General features: G+C 37.1%; 1 protein-coding gene across 3 annotated transcripts in view; it reads right to left on the bottom strand.

Annotated features, from left to right (window-relative positions):
* Nucleotides 1-8698: 8698 nt before the first annotated feature.
* Nucleotides 8699-22683, bottom strand: part of grik4 (glutamate receptor, ionotropic, kainate 4) — a 352304-nt gene continuing 338319 nt past the window's right edge. For 2 of the 3 annotated variants that reach the window (XM_053239647.1, XM_053239648.1), the window contains 4 exons: nucleotides 22299-22427; nucleotides 22092-22210; nucleotides 14556-14597; nucleotides 8699-9542 (listed from right to left, as the gene is read on the bottom strand). In XM_053239647.1, coding sequence (XP_053095622.1) covers nucleotides 9153-9542; nucleotides 14556-14597; nucleotides 22092-22210; nucleotides 22299-22427 — 680 coding nt within the window. In that variant the 3' untranslated portion in view covers nucleotides 8699-9152. The remainder of the gene's footprint in view (nucleotides 9543-14555; nucleotides 14598-22091; nucleotides 22211-22298; nucleotides 22428-22683) is intronic. The other variant, XM_026924740.3, reaches the window with a different exon arrangement.

Below are 22683 nucleotides of genomic sequence, written 5' to 3'. Positions count from 1 at the left end.
TTTTGTCAATGTTTTGGTAATGTCAGGTTGACATAACAGTTGAGTCGAGTCAAGTGATAGATTTTTTTCTTGACATAAGGCTGTCGTGACACTTTCCAGCCTGACGTTCTTTCTAGAGTCATGAGTAATAACAGTGTTTGCTTTATCTGAGTTAGATAATGGTAATGATGTAACTTAGCTTGCTGAGGTTATTTGGAAGTGTGAAGAAAGGTGACATTTCCAAATTATGCTCTGCAGTAGAGATGCAATACCACCATCTGTGTCTGTGTCTGTATCTGTTTAATGCTTCAAATATCCGTGTCTGTATTCAGATTTGAAATTGGATTTGAAAGTGGGCATTTTTTTAAATTAAATGCCCCCCCCTTCCCCAGTGTAGCAACAAATAGCAATATGCAGAACAAAACCTTATTCAATTCCTAAACTTCTACACTCACAGAGCATTTTTATTAGGAACAATATACTAATACTGGGTAGGGCCTCCCTTTGCTCTTAAAACAGCCTCAATCTTCGTGGCATGGATTGTGCAAGATATTGGAAGCATTCCTGTGAGATTCTGGTCCATGTTGACATGGTTGAATCACACAATTTCTGCAGATTTTTCAGGTGCACTTTCATGCTGCGAATCACCTGTTCTACCACATACCACACGTTCCATTGGATTCAGATCCAGTGACTGGGAAGGCCAATGAAGAACACTGGACTCATAGTCATGTTCATGGAACCAGTTTGAGACGACTTTTGCTTTGTGACATGATGCGTTATCATGCTGGAAGCAGCCATTAGAAGATGGGTAAACTGTGGCCATGAAGGGATGCACATGGTCAGCAACAATACTCAAATAGGCTGCGGCATTCAAGTGATGATTGATTGGTATTAACAGGCCCAAAATGTGCCAAGAAAACATTCCCCACACCATTACACCACCCCCACCAGCCTGCACTGTAGACACAGTGGGTAGGTTGGATTCATGCTGTTTATGGCAAATTCAGACCCTACCATCTGTGCGCCTCAGCAGAAATCAAGATTCATCAAATCAGGCTATGTTTCCATGCATTTCCACTGGATGCTTTTTCTTTATTGTTGTGCATGAAAATCCCAGGAGATACAGAACTACTCAAACAGGCCTGTCTTTCACCAACAATGATGCCACGGTCAGAATTACTGAGATCACATTTTTTCCCTATTCTGATGGTTGATGTGAACATTACCCAAAGCTGCTGGCCCGTATCTGCATGGTTTTATGCATTGCACTGCTGCCACATGATTGGCTGGTCAGATAATTGCATGAATGTGTAGGGGTACAGATGTTCCTAATGAAGTGCTTAGTAAGTGTATGTTTCCTCATTATACAGGGTATATAATTATACATAATTACATGTATAACACCAGATGTGTTAATACGAGTTCATCATGAGTGGGACAGATGACTGTGTGTGTGTGTATACAAAGAAATGACAATCATGCAGAGGATGTTTCGTAAGTAATGTCACATTTCGGTAAAACGTGTTAATTTCCCCTATGTATGGAGACTTTTGGGACACCCTGTTTATCGATCTTATACAAAGAGCGTAGTGGTAGAGGTGGGCTTGGTTAAATTACGTTGGGGCAGAACGTGGCATATAGAGTGAAAGTTCTATGTAACGTATGCTTGTGACAGAATGTTGATATTCAGCGTATAAAAGGTGCTGCAAATAAATTGATTAAGAACATTTTTTCCCGCGAGACTGGATTGTTTATGTCCCTTTGAATTTGATGTGATATTAAAGCACCTTTGCCATTTTAAAACATCGAATAACAAATGCCAAAGTCCTCACTTCCTGGCACTTCGATTAAAGCTTTCCATTCACAACTGATGCATTAGGAGTTTGCCATATCCATTTTGTAGAGTTCAACTAATACAACTGTGACAGATTAAGCATTGCCACCTCTCACATCCAGGGATCTGAGTTCACTCATGAGCTCCGGCTACGGTCTGTGTGGAGTTTCACATGTTCTCTCCTCTTTGTCTGCATGGGTTTCCTCCGAGTGCTCCAGTTTCTTCCTCTCTCCCCAAAACAGGCTGTTAGGTGGATTGACTACTGTTAATTGCCCCTAAGTATGAATGAGTGTGTGAATGAGTGTGTGAATGTGTGTGCGAATGTGTGTGCATGGCATTTGGGTGTATTCCTGCCTCACTCCCAGTGTTCCCGGGATTGGCTCAGGATTCACCACAACCCTGATCAGTGTAGAGCGGTTACTGAAGTTGAATGAATGAACGAATTTGAGTGAGTGATTACTAATCTGAGTAAAATACTTGGAAGTCTGATATCTTGACATTCAGACTAAAGTGTGATATTTAGAGAGACCCCTGAAACCAAGGAGAAGTGAAAGATTGAAGTTCTTTCTCTAGTTAAGGAGACGAAATGTTCAACTAATTCATAGCCTTACCCACAGTGAAGCCCTACCCATATATATATATATATATATATATATATATATATATATATATATATATATATATATATATATAGATAGATAGATAGATAGATAGATAGATATATTTACAGTGGAACAAAAAGACAAAAGAAAAACAAACAAAAAAAAAAACAAAGTATAGAAAACATAGCAGCCAAATCCTGCCATTTAACGCAAGCTTTCCCAGGGGTGGTTTTGGGACTCTTGTGTGTGTGTTTATCTTAATTGCCCTTCCATTGCTCTCAATTAATTCCTTCACATTTTAAGCACACCTGATTTAATATTTCTGTGTGCGCATTCACCGGTCAGAAACCTAATATGCAAGTCAGTTAGATAAGTGCCATCAAACCATCATTTGTTGCTGTTGTTAATATGCCTGCCGCATGTCCTTTAGCTTTCGAAACCGAATTTGATTATACTCCATTAGAAGATAATTATGTCAAGCTTGTAGGTTATCTCGGCATGCACATCTTTTGTGCACTAGTGTGCATGCAATGAGGGCACACCTGCACACACACACAAACACACACACACACACACACACACGCACACATACACTTCACGGTTTCAGCTACATGTTATTTTCAATTCCAGCACTGGGAAACCTCAAAAGAACCAACTCTATTTAAAGACCTACAAGTACAATGTTTACAGAAGGGAACTAAGTGTACATACACTGAAGTCTTCATATGATCCATGAAAAAAAATGAACTGTACAACTTATTACATTCTCTTTATCTCTGTTTCCTTTCTCTGATCGAAACCCAGCCTTCTGGGAGAGAGAGAGAGAGAGAGAGAGAGGGAGAGAGAGAGAACATACAAGGTTTTTCTACATTTTTAATAACAAGTTCAATCTCTCAAAGAACTGAAGAAACTGTCATTTATTACTATTATACTGGCATTCAGACTTCATTGACATATCAGACTGACCTAAGAAAAAAAAAATCCAGGATAAAGCAATGTTCTAATTGCAGGAACTGCAGTGAAGCAAGTGAAGGTCAAATGTGGCACAGGTTTCATTTTGTGGTCTAATTTTGAAGAAGGCATTTGATACCAGAGGCGTGTAGAAAAGAAAACCATTTCCACAAATAGAACCTTGTTCAGTGCTAAATATGTGTCATAAACAGTTTTTGTTTACAAATAAGAGTGTCCATAGTGCTACATAAGCCCCTCATGACAACTGACTTAGAAGTGCATAACTATTTATACAGACTCATATGAACCATGTATCATAATGCTTTCTTTAGATTTGCTGTAAAATTAAGTCATACAAGTGTTATAGCACTTTCCGGGCTGACTTACATTAGAACAGACTGACTTTGGAATTCAGCACACTACTGGTATACCAGATTCATATAATGGTGAAAAGTAAAGGAAAATAAATATGAACCATTGCACAAACACAGGCATTTCCAAAAGATGCTGAATCTCCTGAATCTGGTACTTGGTGGGAATAACATCAACAGTAAGAACTACTTTATAAGACTGATACACAGTTCATCACACTGTAACAAAAGTGTTGTATACAGTATATGCGTGTCAGCCTGGGAAAACCCTTCATATGGTGAAACTTTGACATTTCTATTACATTAAGATCTCAAAACGACATGATTTCCTGAAAAGAAATGTTTCTTTTTCGCATGTATCTCAATTAGAAGTAAAAATCTGGTTACCTATAGAGTGAAAAGCAAGAAATCTTATGTCCTAAATGCACTGAAAGACACCAACACACTGATTGTCTAAAAGCAACTACTATTTTTTATTTAATCTGCATTAAATTTAAATGACCATGAAAATTATGCCTATTTTTATACCAGCATTAATAGGCTATAAAGAACTCCTGCCCACCAGCACTCAGTTTAATTGACAGTCTCCTCACTTGATGGAAATGTCAGACATGGTGTAATTCAGTAAGTTCTACCCGTTGACTAAATTTTCTATTTAAAAAAAAAAAATTTTTTTTGATACGCAATCAGACATTACAACTGCTGATCCATGGATCTGTTTGATGCGTTTGCTTGGATAATTTGACAGCTGGTATTTATATAATTTACATCTGAATCTATTAGTTGTATGTCCAGCATGACACACAGTGCGTGACAAAAACACACTTAGCTAAGAAGCTAGCAATTAAAACTTGAACTCTTTAGACAGACTGTGCATTTTTACAGCTTGTATCTTAAACTGGCTCCTTATGTGGCCAACGTGATCTTCGCAGAAATCCAAGGCAAGTTTGGAAAGTACATAAAAATCATTTTTAGTGAAATACTGCAACCCAGTCTCACTGGAAAAAGTGTTCTGGTGCAACTTATTTGCAGCAACTTTTATAAATTGAATATCAGAGTTCTGTCACAAGCATACGCTGCATAGCAACATATCAAATACTCTGTATGAGCCGTTCTGCACCATATTTTAACCAAGCTAACCTCTACCACTACGCTATTTGAATAGGATCAATATGTAATAAGTAATCCTACCTCTTTTTAAACATATTGAGCGCTTTCAAGACATATGATTAGACTTAGGGGGTCATGAAACTTCTGCTCTTCTCTCCAAACACAATCAGGCTTGAAAGACACGTGATAACATGAGAATTTACAAACTAGTGTAAGCCTGATTGTGTCTGCAGAGAAACGGATGCTGCTAAGTTTAATCATATATTGTGAAAAGCACAAACTTTTACGAATTAAGTGACTCAATGATCAATATGTTAAAAATTATGTATGACATTACATATCTTCAAATAGCGTAGTGGTAGAGGTTAGCTTGGTTAAATTACACTGGTGCAGAACGTAAGATACAGAGCATTCAAGTGAAAGTTTGATACGTTGCTATGCAGCATATGCTTGTGATAGGATGTCGATATTCAATGTATAGAAGGTGCAGCAAATAATTTGCATGTGAACGTTTTTACTGTGAGACCGGGTTGATTTATGTCATATCAAAGTAGAGTTATTGTTGGGGTCTCTGGAGGACTAGGGGTTAGGCCTCAGCACTCTCACTGCTATAGCCCGGGTTCGATTCCTGGCCAGGGAACTGCACATGACAGTGCGCTCCAAGTGCTGGTCCCAAGCCTGGATAAAATCAGGGAGGGTTGTGTCAGGAAGGGCTTTTGGCATAAAAACTGGGCCAAATTAAGTATGCGGACCAATGATCTGCTGTGACGACCCCTAACGGGAGCAGCTGAAAGAACAACAACAAGAAAGTCGAGTTGTCAAAGTATGTTAACTCAATTTTGCTCAAAACACATTTTTATTTTGTCATTTTTGGCGGTTTGCCAGAATTCATCCACAGCAATATCTCTGACCACCACAATTTTTTTTCTAACCCTTAAAGGAAAAGTCCACCCTGAAACACAACAATTATGTTTATACTGAAATATCTGTGTTGTGCTTAATGATTCTGGTGCTAATTTGCTAGACGTTAGCAGTCTCATGTTTGTGTGGCACACTGATGTCACAGGGAGACACTGCTAGCATAGTTACAATGATGACTAATAAGAGAAAAAAAATGAAACAATCTCAAACATTAGGGAAAACCCACACGTTACACTGTTATCTCCTAAAAAATAGAAGACTTTCCTTTCTCCAGCAACATTCAGTGACATAATGAGAAGGCCAATTAAGAAATAATAGAGACAGTAGACGTTGATGATGGTATTAGCATGAAAGTTGAAGCCTTGGAGCCTGATCTGTTTGAACAGAGCGTACAGATGAGGGGGTAAGAGAGCTGGGCTCTGTAGGTAGAGGTATAGAGAATCAGCAGGTATAGATAATCAAATGGCTTTGTGGGAAAAGTAGGAAACTGTTAAACAAAATGAAATAGAAAGTGGATTCAAGCAAAGTCAACTCAAAATTTCATTATAAATGGATGCCACTGAAGATCATTTGTTAATTATAAAGATTAATCTGCTAAAGGTTGTTAAGTCCGCGTCTTATTTCTGCTAATAAGCTATTCATAGATATTTATGACAGTACAGGGACAGTGTATATTTTCTCTAATTTTGCTTTTTATGATTTTTATGATCACTCATGGCAATGTGATGTCGCTAATTATGTATATTTTCTCTGACCCTAAACTGGAGTTGGTTTTGATATCACATCATTACCATTATATGACTCTGACATACCAGGAGTGCACTGAGCTAAAAAAATCAGTTGTTATGACATTCTAATGTAAGTCAGCCTGGAAAAAATGTCATAACACACAACACAAATTAACATCACTTGATTCAGTTATTAAAAATCAGTTTATGACAGCTAATGTGTGTTGGAGTAAGTGTTAATAAATGTATTTGGATTGTCATCTCTGAAGTCTCTCATGTCAACGCAAATACATTTATTAATGTAACAATTATTAATGCAAATACATTTACATTTAACCATTAGGCTAAGTTTAACCTAATTTTTATTGGGTTTGGTAAATAATGTAGATTATTATAATAATTAAAAATTATTGTTTTTTTTAATATTGGGCCATTTAACCCTTTGGTACTGGCTAATCCGTACATTTGCTAGTGGTATTGTTAATAAAAAGCGATCAGACACATGAGTTTTCTTTTGCCATTGCTACAAATACATATACACTATATAGCCAAAAGTTTGTGGATACCAGACCATCACACCCAAATGTGCTTTTTAAAACATCCCATCCCAGATTTAGTCCCCCTTTGCTGTTAATAACTTTGCTAATAACTAGATTTTGGAGTGTGGCTGCTCATTCAGCTACAAGAGCATTAGTGAGATCAGGCACTGATGTTGGACGAGGAGGTCTGGGGCATTCCAGTTCATCCCAAAGGTGTTCAGTGGGGTTGAAGTCAGGGCTCAGTGCAGACCACTTGAGTTCTTCCACTCCAACCTTGGCAACCTATGTCTTCATGGAGCTCGCTTAGTGCACAGAGGCAGAAATTGTAGCAGAAATTGTACTGCTACAACATACAAAGACATCCTATACAACTGTGTAATTCCAACTTTGTGGCAACAGTTTGCAGAAGAAACACATACACTATGGGTGTGATGGTCAGGTGTCCACAAACGTTTGACATTATACAGGGCGTCCCAAAAGTCTCCATACATAGGGGGACCTTAACACTTTTTAGCAAAATATCTTCCATACTATATTTTATATATATAAATATATATTTTTTTCAGATAGCCTTTAAGAATGCCTTTGACAAAAGAAGAACATACTGAAATCATTCTCATGGCTGGATCAGGAAGCTGTCACAAGGTTGCGATGGACTTTATTAGGAAACATGGCAAACACATCACACACAACACTGCTGCCAAATTTCTTAACAAATTCAAAAAGACTGGAAGTGTTGTAGACCAACCGACGAAGGCACAACCGACATGGTGCTGGCCTTACATAATCCCTTATGTATGGAGACTTCTGGCACACCCTGTAGTGTATTTATGATTATGAATGTGTAGGAAATACATGAACAAATATACATTGATGTCCTTTTATTTAAAACCTTGGTGTTTTACTTTATATATTTACTCTGAGGAATGAGGAGCATGACAAATTTCTCACAAGAACTTTCCACATTCTCAGAGCGCTGCCTCTTCTCATGACACCTTGTTCCTGTTTTGTGCTACTAAAAAAATAGTTCCATTGACACTGTGTACACTGTACACTCTCTAACTCGACGACACGTTACATGTCATACGTCAATTCCCCAGGTGTTTTACCTACTGCAAATCAGTGTAGACGCATAGTTGAACTTCAGCTTGTGTGAATTAGGGTTTTAGGTTGCAACTGTGCTGTTGATATAATGATATCTCACTGTTCTTTCTCTCAATTTTAGCTCAATTTTAGACCAGAGAAATAGGAACATGGGGATAGTTTTTACTGAACACTTCTAAACCCTTAAACTACACTTGTAAGGCAAATATTCCCAGAACCAGTCTTATATCAAACAGAATCATATAATTCTACAGTCTCATGCTTGAACAACCAGAAACGATCAACACAACCAAAACCTCTTCCAATACAAGCTAAAGCCTTTACAAATGTTGCTGAAAAGGGTTTCAAATTTGCCGGACAAAATAACAGAAAAGGAAACAATTCTCTCATTGAACTCTCAACAAAACCTTCACACGTGCATATCAAACCTCTATCTTTAAAATCTTTTTTTTTTTTTTTTTAATAGAATATCACTAGAATTAAAAAGATATCATCATGGTTTTGTGTTCATTTCTCTTCGCAGTCATATCTTCAAGGCCATGATGCGGGACAAAAAAAAATCAATACCAGGTTTATTTGGCACTTAAAAAATGCTTCCAGAATGTGATGATGTGAAAGGTCTTCACAACGTCAACAGTAAGGAATGCCTCTCCACCGGTTGAAGAAAATAAAAGCTGTAATCACGGTCATTGTGAGAACAAGAAAATAGCAATTGCAATCTAGTGATAGTACAACTGTGATCTCACAACCAAAGAGGAATAATTTAAAGTAAAATCAACAGCACAGTAAGACAAAAAAAAAAAAATACTGCATAGTACAAAGTCCCCCTTCTGTTTGCTGCAAAATGCTATTCAGGGCAGATGATGGAGAGGGCAGTGTATACAGAGATTAGACCCATTCCAGCTTTTGGAAATATAAACACATCTGCAAATCGCAGTTCTGATATGAGTTTATCTGTTCCTCGATCCTTACTCTATCACAGGCTCAGTTTTGTGAAAAGCCAGTGTTTGTTATTCAGGTTCACTGCTGTTGGTGGTCTTGTCCCACTCGAAGCTATCATCACTGTGGGTGGGTGATGCCCGTGGGGTCCCTGGTGGGTGCACTCGCAGCCCCTGGAAACGTCTGCACTCGGGGCAGATGCGGATGTGGCTGCAACCACGTGCCACAATGGCTGCCTCCTGTGCCAGTTTGTGGGACAGTGGCTCTGACAGTCCCGTGCCTGCGCACAACCTGCCGTTGCTGAGGCTGGTCCCTGTGGGCCGAGCACGTCTGTCCTCCGCGGGTAGAGGATACGGGCGCAGGGTGCTGGTGCCACCACTACGTCTCCGTCGCAGCTGCAGGCTGTCCTGACACAGCACGATGCCTTGCAGCTCCCGCAGCATCTCCTCACACACTGACAACTGAGAAGCATATACACATAGAGATAGATAGAGAGAGAGAGAGAGAGAGAGGTAGGGGGGCTCACTGATAAACCGCAGCCAGAGTTATTAGAAGACAGAATTATTAGGCAACCCCAGTCTCAAAAAAAAAAAAAAACTTTGCATACAACTTATTTGCAGCACCTTCTATACCTTGAATATCAACATTCTGGCACAAGCACACATTCTATAGCGACATATTAAACTTTCACTCGGATGCTCTGGATGTCATGTTCTGCACCATCGTATGTATTTTAACCAAGCTAACCTCTACCACTATGCTACTTGTATAAGATTGTAATAAATGTAATATATACATAATATGTAATAAATGCTTTTACCTCTTTTTCTACATACTGTGTGTAGCAGCTTCATACCTAAAGTTTGTGCTTTTTGCTACATACTGTACGATTAGACTCACCAGGCTCATCAAACTTCTCCTCTTAACACAGGCATTTTCAAAATGCAGATAGTTTTTGGGCTGTAAATTCTTTAGGCTACTGAGAATATAGATAATTTCTGCATTATGAAAATACCCGCATTACTGTAGCGCGTGATTTTCAAGCATTGTGTTTGCAGAGAAGAGGAGAAGTTTCATGAGCCTGGTAAGTTCATATCGATATAAAATGATTTATTATATATCAATCTTAATCAATTAGCATAGTGGCAGAGGTAAATTACATTGGTGCAGGATGTGGTGTACAGAACATTCGAGTGAAAGGTCTACGTGGCGTATACTTGCGCCAGAATGTTGATATTCAAAGTATAGAAGGTGCTGCTAATAAGTTGCATGTGAAGGTTTTTTTTTTTTCTGTGAGACTGGGTTGTTATTAGGAGAAACTGCAAACTAATTAAAGTGACATACAAATGATTTAAACTGTAAACGTGAAGATGTCTATCTCCTGTCATCTGAATGTGTGTGTCTATGCAGAGAGTTTAAAGAATCATCTGCAAAGCTTCATCTTTGAACTGAAGAATTATTTCGGATGTATGGAAAAATTTCTTCAACATTATTTCCATTCAGATTCAACTTACTGGAACAATGACTGGAAAAAAACATTCAAACTCGTGATGTAACTCATAAATTAGCGATGATAAACTATAAATCCATAACAAATGAAAAGCACATTTACTATGAGAAGTTAGAAGACATCCTCCAATTTGTATTTAATTAAAATAAAAGCAGGTCCAAATCTTTATGAAAAAAAAAAGTTTTTTGTAGTATTAGTTGATTTTGTCAATTGATTTGTTTTTCATAGTAATCTATGATTTTCCAAGTGTGAATTGTAAATCTTGACATACCAAAACAGCTTTATGTTGTTATAGTGATTGGGGATTGTGTATACTTTGGCACATGATTTAAATGCAGATATACAGTATGTTTGTAATGTATCCATTAAAGAGTAATTACATGACACCCAAGTACAGAGACACGCATTATGCAAATCAATCAGACAATATTTCTGCCCTCTCGTGATTACACTCTCACGCCCCTACTTGCACCATGTTTTCTCAGTCATTAGAGTTTATATTGCTGCTACTTTAGCATGGAAATGAATTATGAATTATTTATATACTGTATATGTGTTCCATACTGATGCAACAATGATTTATTAAACATATAGTAAGGGATAATGCCTATTCATTTCCATACCATGGCATCTTGCTGTCAGATGAATATCTTTACCTACTGCCTACATATGAAAGCTCTGGCTAAGCTCCATGCAACAGACATTTTCCCTTGGCGACTAGTTTCTACAACAACCACAAGCGCATCTTTGGGGTAAGAGAGCAGTGTGAAAGTTGTGAGGATGAATGTTTAGCATTATTAATACTAAGTAAGGAATAAAACACATCAAGCTTGCTTATAGGTGATGGGATGTGGCCTGACATGAAGCAGAGTTGCTGTGTCCACTCAGAAATGGATTATTTTCCTAAAGCAGCACATCGTAAAGTGTTTTATTCCTTTTATACTAAAAACGTATTAATAAAGGACAGACCATTTAAAGTTACATTTAATGTTGGAAACTCGATGAGACAGGTTACCTCCTGTTATCACTTTCGTTATAGCAGCTATAAACAGTCACTCCCTCACTAGCCTCACTTTTTTTCTCTCTCCTGAAGATAAACAAATGGATTGTGTGATTTTATTGAGAAACCGTGGAGGAAAACTTACTGATTGGTACAAAACGCTGACACCCGTCACTTCATAAATGTTAATTAAACACGTCCTTACAGAGAACTTAACCATATCAATGATTATACACTATACGGCCCAAAGTATGTGGACACCTGAACTTCACACCCGTATGTGGGTCTTCTCCAAACTGCTGCCACAAAGTTGGAAGCACACAATTGTGTAGAATGTCTTTGTATGTTGTAGCGTTACAGTTTCCCTTCACTAGAACTAAGGAGGGGCACGGTGGCTTAGTGCTTAGTACATTTGCCTCGCACCTCTGGGGTTGGGGGTTTTAATCCTGCCTCCTCGGGGGTTTCCTCCGGTACTCTGGTTTCCTCCCCCTGTCCAAAGGCATGTGTTGTAGGCTGATTGGCATTTCCAAATTGTCCATAGTGTGTGAATGAGTGTGTGATTGTGCCCTGCGATGGGTTGGCACCCCGTCCAGGGTTTTTCCCTGCCTTGTGTGCCCTGAATTCCCTGGGAAAGGCTCCAGGCTTCCCTATGTCCCTGTGTAGGATAATTGGTACAGAAAATGGACAGGATGGATAGAACTAAGGGGTCCAAACCTGTTCCAACATGACAATGCCCCTGTGCACAAACTGAGGTCCATGAAGACATGGTTTGCCAATGTTGAAGTGGAGGAATTTGAGTAGCCTGCACATAGCCCTGACCTCAACCCCACTGAACACCTTTGGGATGAACTGGAAGGCCTCCTTGCCTGACATCAGTGCTTGAGCTCACTAATGCTCTTGTGGCTTAATGAGCCACGCTACAAAATCTAGTGGAAAGCCTTCCCAGAAGAGTGGAGGTTATTATAACCGCAAAGAGGGACAACTTCTGGAATGGAATGGTCAAAAACCACATATGAGTATGATGGTCAGATGTCCACAAACTTTTGTACATTTTTCTTTGTTACATATTTGTTTAAACAGTTTAATATTTCCATATTAATTAATAAATATTTAATATGAATATCATCCACAATACAACTCCCTGTGAATAGGTTATTACTGTAGAAATGCTAACCTATTAGAATAAGCACACTAATATATAAGTATGAACTTTGAATTGCTATAGAAAATAATTCAACACATTCTGACCAGTCAGATTCGAGAATTCATGAGTAGTAAATTGAGATAAAATATTTTCATCAAGCCATCAAAGTAATGTCAATAGCACTATAGCTATACTTACTGGTGTTAGTCTAATAATATATTTTGCTAATAATTATATTATATTATATTATATTATGTTATATAAATTTCTTTGCACCTCCATGATTTGTGAGTGTTGAACACGAGTAACATTCAACATTCCAGTAATTTCTTTTAAGAACAAAATTAACTGGAAAACGAAGAAAGTCACATGGTTAAAAAACTGTGTCGCTTCAATCTTACATTTCATAAACTAACGGCCATTACAGGAAATGACGTCAGCATCATTAAGAAATGTTATTGGAGCTTCAATTTCAAAGTTTTCAGAAATATTTAAAATATTATAGTACACATTATTCACAATCATTAGATCCGCATCTATATAAAGAAATAAATACTTTATGGCTCTTACAACTATATTAACATTTAATCTTGCTGTACTTATCACTGTAATAATTATATACAATTTATTTAAGTACTACAAAAAGCTATTAGAGAGTAGATTAGCTTATTACTATATAAACACCTAAGCTAAAGACATGCTTTGCACTGTTCACTGACTTTAAAATTCCCTTGAATCACGATCTAATTTCTTTACATGCTCACCTGGAGCTCCAGGAGCTGCATGTGCTCCCTCAGCCAGAGGCTCTCAAACTGATAAGGCTCTGAGCCAACTGTTTGCTCATCCGGCTCATTATTGTTATCGCAGAAGGACGATTCTGCTGGATCTCCTTGCCGCAAAATTACTCTACGACGCGTTGCTATCTCTGCTGTCGCTGCCCATTATTAGCATAAAGATTTATTCCTGTGTGCTAATGTTTACGATCCCTTCATCTCGCCTGCTCCACAAGACAGCTACAAATATAGTAGTGGCAATGGTGACACATAAACAAAACAGAAACAGGAATAAAAATTCTTATTATCTCATGCTCACTTTAAATTGTCTGTTTATGCGACTCTGTTTTCTGCACAAGCCTGGATCACGCTCTTTGATGACGTAAGCAAAATGTACTCATTTTCTTTAATCGCAGGTCTATCATTATAGGGCCTTCATCATAGAATCTGACACAGAGATCATGATTTCGCAGTCTGTTATAAAATTCTGCCAAGATTTTATTGAGATCATCTCATACAGTGTGACAAGTAATAATCTTAAAAGACCGCTGTAATCTTTTAAAGTGAAAGTGTAAAACCAGGTTTTACACACACACACACACACACACACACACACACACACACACACACACACACACTTACGACCTGCCCCCTAAAATGCATTTTTCAATTCTGCAGAAAAGATGGGGACCAGCAGAAATCAAGGGTGAACAAACTCTTTAATGCTAGCTAGCCAAATAACCCTAAGTAGCTAGTTACATAAAAATGAACTAGATACATAACATATATGTAGATTTATATTGTTACTATAAACAGTCTACATTTTCTAATCAAACTCAGTGCCACCATGGTAATTGTGGTCGAAGACTAATAGAGAAGAGAATAAGTTTTATAGTGTGGAGGAAAATACAGGAAGCTAATTGCCTTGGGGTTTATCAATAAGGTGCAAAAACATTATTTTCTGCAGGGAATCCGTGAGAGTGTATTTTCTTTCTGCTGAGTTTTATATAATATTGGAACATTAGCTACTGCGGATGAACAAATTACCTTAGCGAGCTGTTCAGAATCTGCATCCTTCTCACACTCTTTCTGTGGACATAATTGCATAGTTAATCATATTTATATAGCCTGAGAACGTGCTGAAAGCTTTAACAGATTAGATCATAATAGATTATAGAAAGGAATTACTTGTGTGTTCTGTAAGAGTTATGCAATTAATCACTGTGATGGTTCGTGTCAGAGCAGAACAGAGGTCTGAATGACTGGACCATCAACTCCATTAGTTCATTGCTTTTTATAACAGAGTTAAATATTAATTCTCCTGCTAGTTAAGTGACTGTGGATCAGCTGAAGTCCTGAGTAAATCCTGCCCATGTGTATTTGTGAACTGTACATTAGCTCTGAGAATTTTTTTAATTGCTGAAAAGGATTAAGCATTCAAGGCACACACAAAAACTACAAGAAATATCAGGAAAAGTAAGAGGAAATAGCACTTCTGCTCATTAGGCCACTTAATGTTTGCTAGTTTGGTTATTTGACTTATGTTCTTAAAATATCCTTTGTATCATTTAAATGTTTATCACATAAGCTTAATTAAGCTTTCCCTAATTCGAGCATGTCATACAGCATTATCTGTCCCAATTACACTGAAATTAATTAATGTAAACCCTGGATGTATAAAAATGCAGTAGCTGTAGCAGACAATATGGAGGGTTAACTTTACCATTCCCAGACTTATTACTCTAGTAATTTAATCTCACAATCATCAGCCACAATGGGGAAAATCAAATCAACCACACTCTGCCAACCTCACACAGTCATGCTTGAAAGTTTGTGAACCCCCTGCATAATTTTATATACATACGTACATATATATATATATATATATATATATATATATATATATATGTATATATATATATACACACACACACACACACATATATATATATATATATATATATATATATATATATATATATATATATATATATATATATATATATGTGTGTGTGTGTGTGTGTGTGTATATGTGTATGTATATATAAATAATATACAGTATAAATTTAAATTTTACAAAAATAATCAAAAGCTGTCTCTTTCTAATTGAAATATAATATACATATTTAAAAATCTCAGTGTTTGAGGAATAATGCAAATTAAGCAAACGAATACGCATGGAAAACATACTATACTATACTATACTATACTATACAGTGCAAAAATAAGTGAACCCTCAGTTTAATGTTGCGCATCAACATAAAGCAGTTAAATGACGCAGTTAAATGACGCAGTGACAAACAGTTAATTTTAACAACCAATTCTAAAGATTAGTTAGCTATACCAATTAATTTAAGATCTGGAACAAATGTAGTGGATTCTCAAGCCATTTGAAATACATCTGTGCTCCACAATTCACTGTTAGGCAGTTGGTACACAATTGAGGCAGATTTTTTAAAGAATGGTTAGTGTCGTCAGTGTGTTGAATGCTTTTCTTGGTTCTGTAACTATAGGACTTTATAAAAGAAGCAAAAGTGAAATCAAAAGACATGCATCACTTGCTGTCTCTGGAGAAGTGGTGCATAGACCAACAATAAAAAGAACCATTAAGTCACCTATGCAAGGATGAGGAAGCTTATTCTATTAAAAATACCTGCCTGTCTGAAGTTAACCCTGTAGACAGGAAGACTGGAAGTGTGTTTACTGGAGAGAGAACCACCAACAAAACCTTTACCCTACTTCCAAGTGTGATGCTGAGAGGTTCCTATTAGCAGGGGCTGGTATGTTATTCTGGCATTGGGCAATTTGATAGAATCATGACTTCTAAGAATTTATCAAGGTATCCTGGATGTAAATGTCAGAGCATTAAGCATTGAAATAAATCAACGATCCCTTAAAGTTTCTGTGGGTTATTCAGCAATTCATCTTAAAGCATTATGTTCAGTCACTACAATGATTTATTCAGAAACAATACAGATGGGTGACAAATGAATGGAAAAGCCAGCATAAGGCTTCTTAGTAATGTGTTGGGCCACCAAAACAGCTTCAATGTGCCTTGTCATAGATTCAACAAGTCTCTGGAACTATACTGAAATGACAAACACCATTTTTTCCAAAAAGATATTCCCTCAGTTGGTGTTTTGATGCAGATGATGGTGGTAGAGAGCACTGTCTAAGACATTGCTTTAAAATCTCCCATAGGTGTGGAATTGAATTGAGATTTGGTAACTGTGATGGCCATGTCATATGATTTACATCATTTTCATGCTCATCAAACCGTTCAGTAAACTCTTGTGCCCTGTGGATGGGGACACTGCCATGCAAGAGCCCACTATCAAACAGGATAGAAATCTTTCATCCTAGGCTCAGGTGACCCTTCCCTCTAAAGTGAAAAGTGGACACAAACCATGTTAGCAAATTGCCCCACAGCATAATAGAGCTACCAGCTTTTCTTTTACTCTGTCACCTGTCTGTATGCAGTTATGAGTGATAAATGGAAGGCAGGACCTGCCGACAGGCTCTGAGAGGTTAAAGAATGGTCTAGCAAGAAAAGACTATGTGTCCTGGAATGGCCAAGCTAAAGCTCGAACCTAAATCCTACTGAGACGATGTGGCAGGACCTGAGGAGGAATCCTTCAAACCTGACACAGTTGGCAGAATTTTATAAAAGTGAATCTTCCTTCCAGCAAGATGTCAAAGACTAGTGACTGGTTATATAAGGTGACGGTATGGACTTATTGCTGAAATGGCAGGTGTCACAAGTTATTGACTGAAAATGCTTTAATTATTTTTAAACCCGGGGAAAAAAAATCACAGTCTAATAAACTGAATGCAAATCCGTTTTTATGCACAGGAAACCTTTATTCTGGATATAATTCTATATAATCATTGTTCAGAGTTGAGTTACACACTCATAGTGAAGAACAATATTGCGCACATTGGCATTCAGACCTCAGACATAATGACAGACTTGAACCCTATTCAGAAGTTGCACTTGAGTGAGTTTGCCTAAAACAGAGCGGTATCTCACTTACACGCGAATCTGATCTTTGGCATTTTTATTGTTTGACATTAGCATAACTGTCTGACAGTTTGCTCTAGCCACAACAGGGATTTTTTTTAATGATTTGGGCTGTATATACACTCAAAAAACTGTAGAATGCCATTTGAGACCAATATTAAGTATATAAATATGACACATAGTTATAGTAATATCAACAAAAAGGTTTTTTCTGCACAGGGAACAGTGGGATTCATTAGGATGGTTTCTATATTGTTAAATTAAACCAAATTTGCAGTAATTAATTTGATAATTACAATTAGGACTGTTCATGTAGCAATATACTGCCAATATACTAGACTCCTATTAGATTTATACAGAGTTATAAAGAGTTATTCTTTTTTTTTTAATTGTCTCTTGCTTTTATGTTACTTTGTATTGCATTTCACAGCAAAGGGGAAAAAATATTTTCTTTTTTAGTCCTTCTTTTCTATTCCCTGTCTCAAGCTTTTCTACTCAAGAGAAATCTAGGAACCATGGATACATTGGCTATAATCAAGTAAATCAATTTAGGCACGTGTGTAACCCATTTCTGAATATGTGTAACTTTCCTTGTGTAAATATTAACATAACCTTTGGACTTAAGTTGCCAACTCTGTATATGGCTCTAAGAGTTCAGATTAATACTTCTAACATAATCATTATGTTAGAAGGGCTCGCAAACCATAAGACATGAGTGTCTGGTTGATATTTATAGTTAAAGTACTTTTTTGGGTTGGAATGAAGTGTTGGAGTTTTTATATCAGAGTGTAGTTGATTGAACATGTTTTAACATTCCAGGGGTAATGGTACGTTCTGATAATGAGAGGTAATTGAGACACTGGGACATGAATTCCCTACTCACTGTAGCCTGTAACACTACTGAAAAGTCATACATACACTGCGTGCCAGCTCATGGGCATGCTTTAAATGTATGAATGAGCAAACACATACAAACTTCCTTTCCAACACACCTGACACAGTGCGCAGCCTATAAAACATACATCACAAAAACACACTTTTATCCATGTTAGGTTATTTTGGGCTGTGTATCAGTCTGTTAGCAGAAAAGACCCATATTTTGCTGTATCACTAACAGCTTGAAAGGACTGAAATTTAGTTTTAGATGTGATATGGCCATTAGACCTGTCACACCTGCTACATAATTACCTAATGGCCATTATTTGAGCTGATAATGATGAAATAGTCCATTTTCCCCAACATTATGCATTTACTTTTTCTGCTGTTGTACAATATTTATTGTTTAGTAAGTTCTGTGTGTTGCAGTAATAGATTTTATATGTTGATTATTAGTGCTTTACAATTTCTTTAATTTATATTTTATATTTATATTTTAAACATTTTATTTAAATAAAATCTGTGTCATGTTGAAAAATATTTTTATTTTTATATTATTATAGAGACTGTAAGGTCAACAGAAAAGATGATTACATTTTTAATCACAATTTGTTCATGATTGTGGTGCCATTTATGTCCTACTGATATTATATATCATGATGATATTTTAAACATATGATGACATTTTAAGCACAACAACAACCTATGTGCATAATTCAGATAACATACAATGTAAATGAAACCAATATAATAGACTCCTATGAAATGTTTATTTAAATATATCATTGTATTATATTTGACAGCAAGCAATAAATGTTACTTCCTTCTTCAGTCTGCCTTTTTATTTCTTTTTTCAGGCTTAAAAGCAATTGCATTTGTTTAAACCCGCTAACAGGTGGCTCAACCACACGGTTACACACATTTATTATTGTAATTCCAATATATGTATAAATTTTTCATAAATTCATCTCCAACTTTTCCCTATATCTCAAGGGATTACAATGAACATTTTTAACATAATATGTTCACAGGGGAGTGTTTTCAGTGTTTGAAATATAGCTGTGAAATCGGCATAAAAACTGGATGTTATCACCAGCACTAGTCTTCGTTCATCAAGTTAGTGAGCTAAAATGTTAAAAGTTAGTAAGAAGATAAAACACACACCTTGCTGTTGACTTTCCATTCTTGACAGTATATAAGGTATAATATTATAGTTATGCCCCTGTATTTATGTATGAGTTGTGTTAAAACATGTGTTACCATACGGTCACTATATCGCTAAACTGAAGTGACTTATCAGGAGTTCACTGCCTGCTGTCAGTCAGCTGTGAGCTAGATTTATCAGCTCATTTATTAGTATCATTTATTTCATGAGCATAATGTTTTATCAAGTAAATTGTTTACAAATTGATTATCAAAATGTCATCTAAAATATATCAATAAATGAGAAATCCGCACTCATGAACAACAGTCCTCAGGGTTTATTTCCCATACTTAACAAAAAGAAGAAGCAACAAACTAGGCAAGCTCACAAACTGAGCTAAAATTACTAAAATATGTACAATATCCATTAATTCTCTGTACTGCTTATCCTACACAGGGTCGTAGGGAGCCTGGAGCCTATCCCAGTGGACTCGGGGCACACAGCAGGGGACACCCTGGACAGGGTGCACAAACAGTCACAATTTAGAGATGCCAATCAGCCTGCAACACATGTCTTTGGACTGGGGGAGGAAACCAGTGTGCCCGGAAGCATGGGGAGAACATGCAAGCTCTGCACACACAGGGTGGAAATGGGAACTGACAAAGGCAAGGATGCTAACCACTAAGCCACCATGTACCCTGTGTAGGATATGTAAAATAGTTTATTTTGTTGTATTTGTTTGTTTCTTTTTATAGAAGGTGATACTCTTTTGGAATGTGATAGCCTTATAGAAGGTGATAGTCATGGTCTTGTCCTTTCTAGTGTGTGTGGGAGACTAAATACCTAAAAATATTTGATTGTAATTTCACATCTTAGCACTTGGAAAAGTTTACAATCAAAATTAATTAAATTTGTATCTGTTAAAGTAACACCATGCTACTGGTTCATTGTGTTTAGCAGAAGAGTCTTGCATGGGGTGAGATGATTATGGTGCAGTTCATTGCTTATTGTTCTCTGTGTAACTGTTTTCAGGTTTCTGCTGCTTTCAGGTCATCCTGCAACTCTTTTTAATGACTGCTGGCTTCTCTCTTACCTTCCTTATAATTAGTCTGAGACTGTGTTGTGAAATGCACCTGTCTGAGGATGATTAGTCGTGGTTCCATGAACTTTCTACCTGCATATTATCAAAACAACTGTATTGAGAGGGATGTTTAAGGTCCTTACTATGGCGCTATAGCTTTTTTCCACTTATCCCTGATAACTTTAGGAAGCTCCTCCTCCTTTACCATGATTGCTAGTTGTTGCGGGAAATCTTCCTAGCCAATGGCAACCTCATTTATAATGACACCAAGTGCAATTCGCACAAGAATCTTTTTTTTTTTGCAGCATTTATATCTAGAATTTTATTTATTTTTATGTAACCTTTCCATATATTATTTTTGGCTATCAATTTTGTTTTTAAACATATCTTTGTTTATGCTTATGAACACATACTTTTTTGGTCATATTTATAAGTACAATGGACATTATGTGTGCAAGTTAATATACTGTATGCACTGGAAGTTTACCAAATAACAAAAACAAAAGTGTCTGAAAACTTATTTCCCCTCAATGTAAAAGGCAGCCATTGTCAACAAAGAAACCTTGTAAAAACCTTGAAATATTATTGCCTGGGATGAGTTACATGTTTTTATGTACTAAATGGCACCTCAATTGATGAATCACGCTTGGATTGATTCTTTTACACATATATTATGCTGCTGGATGCTTGTTACAACTGAGTTTAACAATATACATGAACTGAAAGCCTACAACATCTGTTCCTTAGTTACTGACATAATGGAGAAACTCGAGTGAGAGGCTTTCAAGTTTGAATGACAGAAGCAGAAAAGAAAAGACAAAAGCAAAGCTGAACGCTTAACAAAAGTTAATCAACTCCCACACCAACTCACTTCATTCTGACATAGCAGACAGATGGTTCCATGATGTGGGACTGTTGGGAGCTCAGAGTTTTATGCTCCTCCAACACATTTGCTCATGCTCAAGGAAACAACACCACATTTGCATAATGTTCTCACACCTTTTTTGAATGCCTTTTTTTTTTTTTTTACTGATTATCTAAAAAACATTTATTGAAACTCTTTTATGAGTATAAACTCTTCATAAGCAAATCACATCTTGGGGTTCTACAAACACAATCTGACATTTTATTTATCAAAAAATGTGCTGTTTGTTAAAACTATCACAGTGTATTCATTAAAATACATATTACTAGTGAAAAAAATTTAGTAGAATCATACACTTATATGTATTCATGCCAGAAATAGAAACTAGAGAGATTATAATCACCTCTCAAGAACACCTGTCGAGTTGGTACAGGCGAGTGGAGAGAAAAGACCTGTGTGAGGTAGACTCTGTGGTGTGTGTGCTGTAAGGTGGAGGGCCGGACAGGGTTCAGGACAGGGGAAGGGGCTCAGGAAGGGAGGCGCGTGGCCGGGGAGAAGGACACAAAGCAGAGGCAGGTAAAATAGCCCTCTCTCACCTCTGTTCCTGGAGTGTGACGCAGCATCCATACAAACTCCAACACTGCCATGAAGATAGCAATTAACAGGCCACACACCAGCACTACAAAGATCCCACCGATATTCTCCATGCCAAGTCCTACCCAAGAAACAAACACAAATACAAATAAGAATTATTCACGCAAAGCCTAAGACATGTCGTGACAATAGCTTACTCAGCACTTCACCTTTGGCTCGATGGTCCTCCTCTTTTGGACACTTTCCACCGTCCCACCATTTCCTTTTTAGGATCTCCAACCGGTTCTCTTCCTGCAGTCTGAGGATGGCCAGGTCAAATTCATCCCGGTACACAGAGCCTTTAAAAACACAGAAGTGTATTCATCATAAAACACATCTCAGCTCAGACACAGCTCAGACTGACTCCATTTTCAGACAACCCGTATATACTGCCTCTAAGCAATATTAAGTACAGTCATCTCCAGAATTATTGGCTTCCTTCAAGAAAATGGTTGTATAAAATAAACACTATTTACAATGTTTCAAATTTTCTACTCAGACTAGTGGAGAAACTACTTATCTTTCCTCTAACAACATTTTCACATGAACTTTTTG

Source organism: Pangasianodon hypophthalmus, chromosome 14 (assembly GCF_027358585.1).
Source record: "Pangasianodon hypophthalmus isolate fPanHyp1 chromosome 14, fPanHyp1.pri, whole genome shotgun sequence".
In the NCBI taxonomy this organism is placed as follows: Eukaryota; Metazoa; Chordata; class Actinopteri; order Siluriformes; family Pangasiidae; genus Pangasianodon; species Pangasianodon hypophthalmus.
Note: the sequence above shows the minus strand (reverse complement) of the source record. Positions and strands in the feature narration are given on the sequence as shown.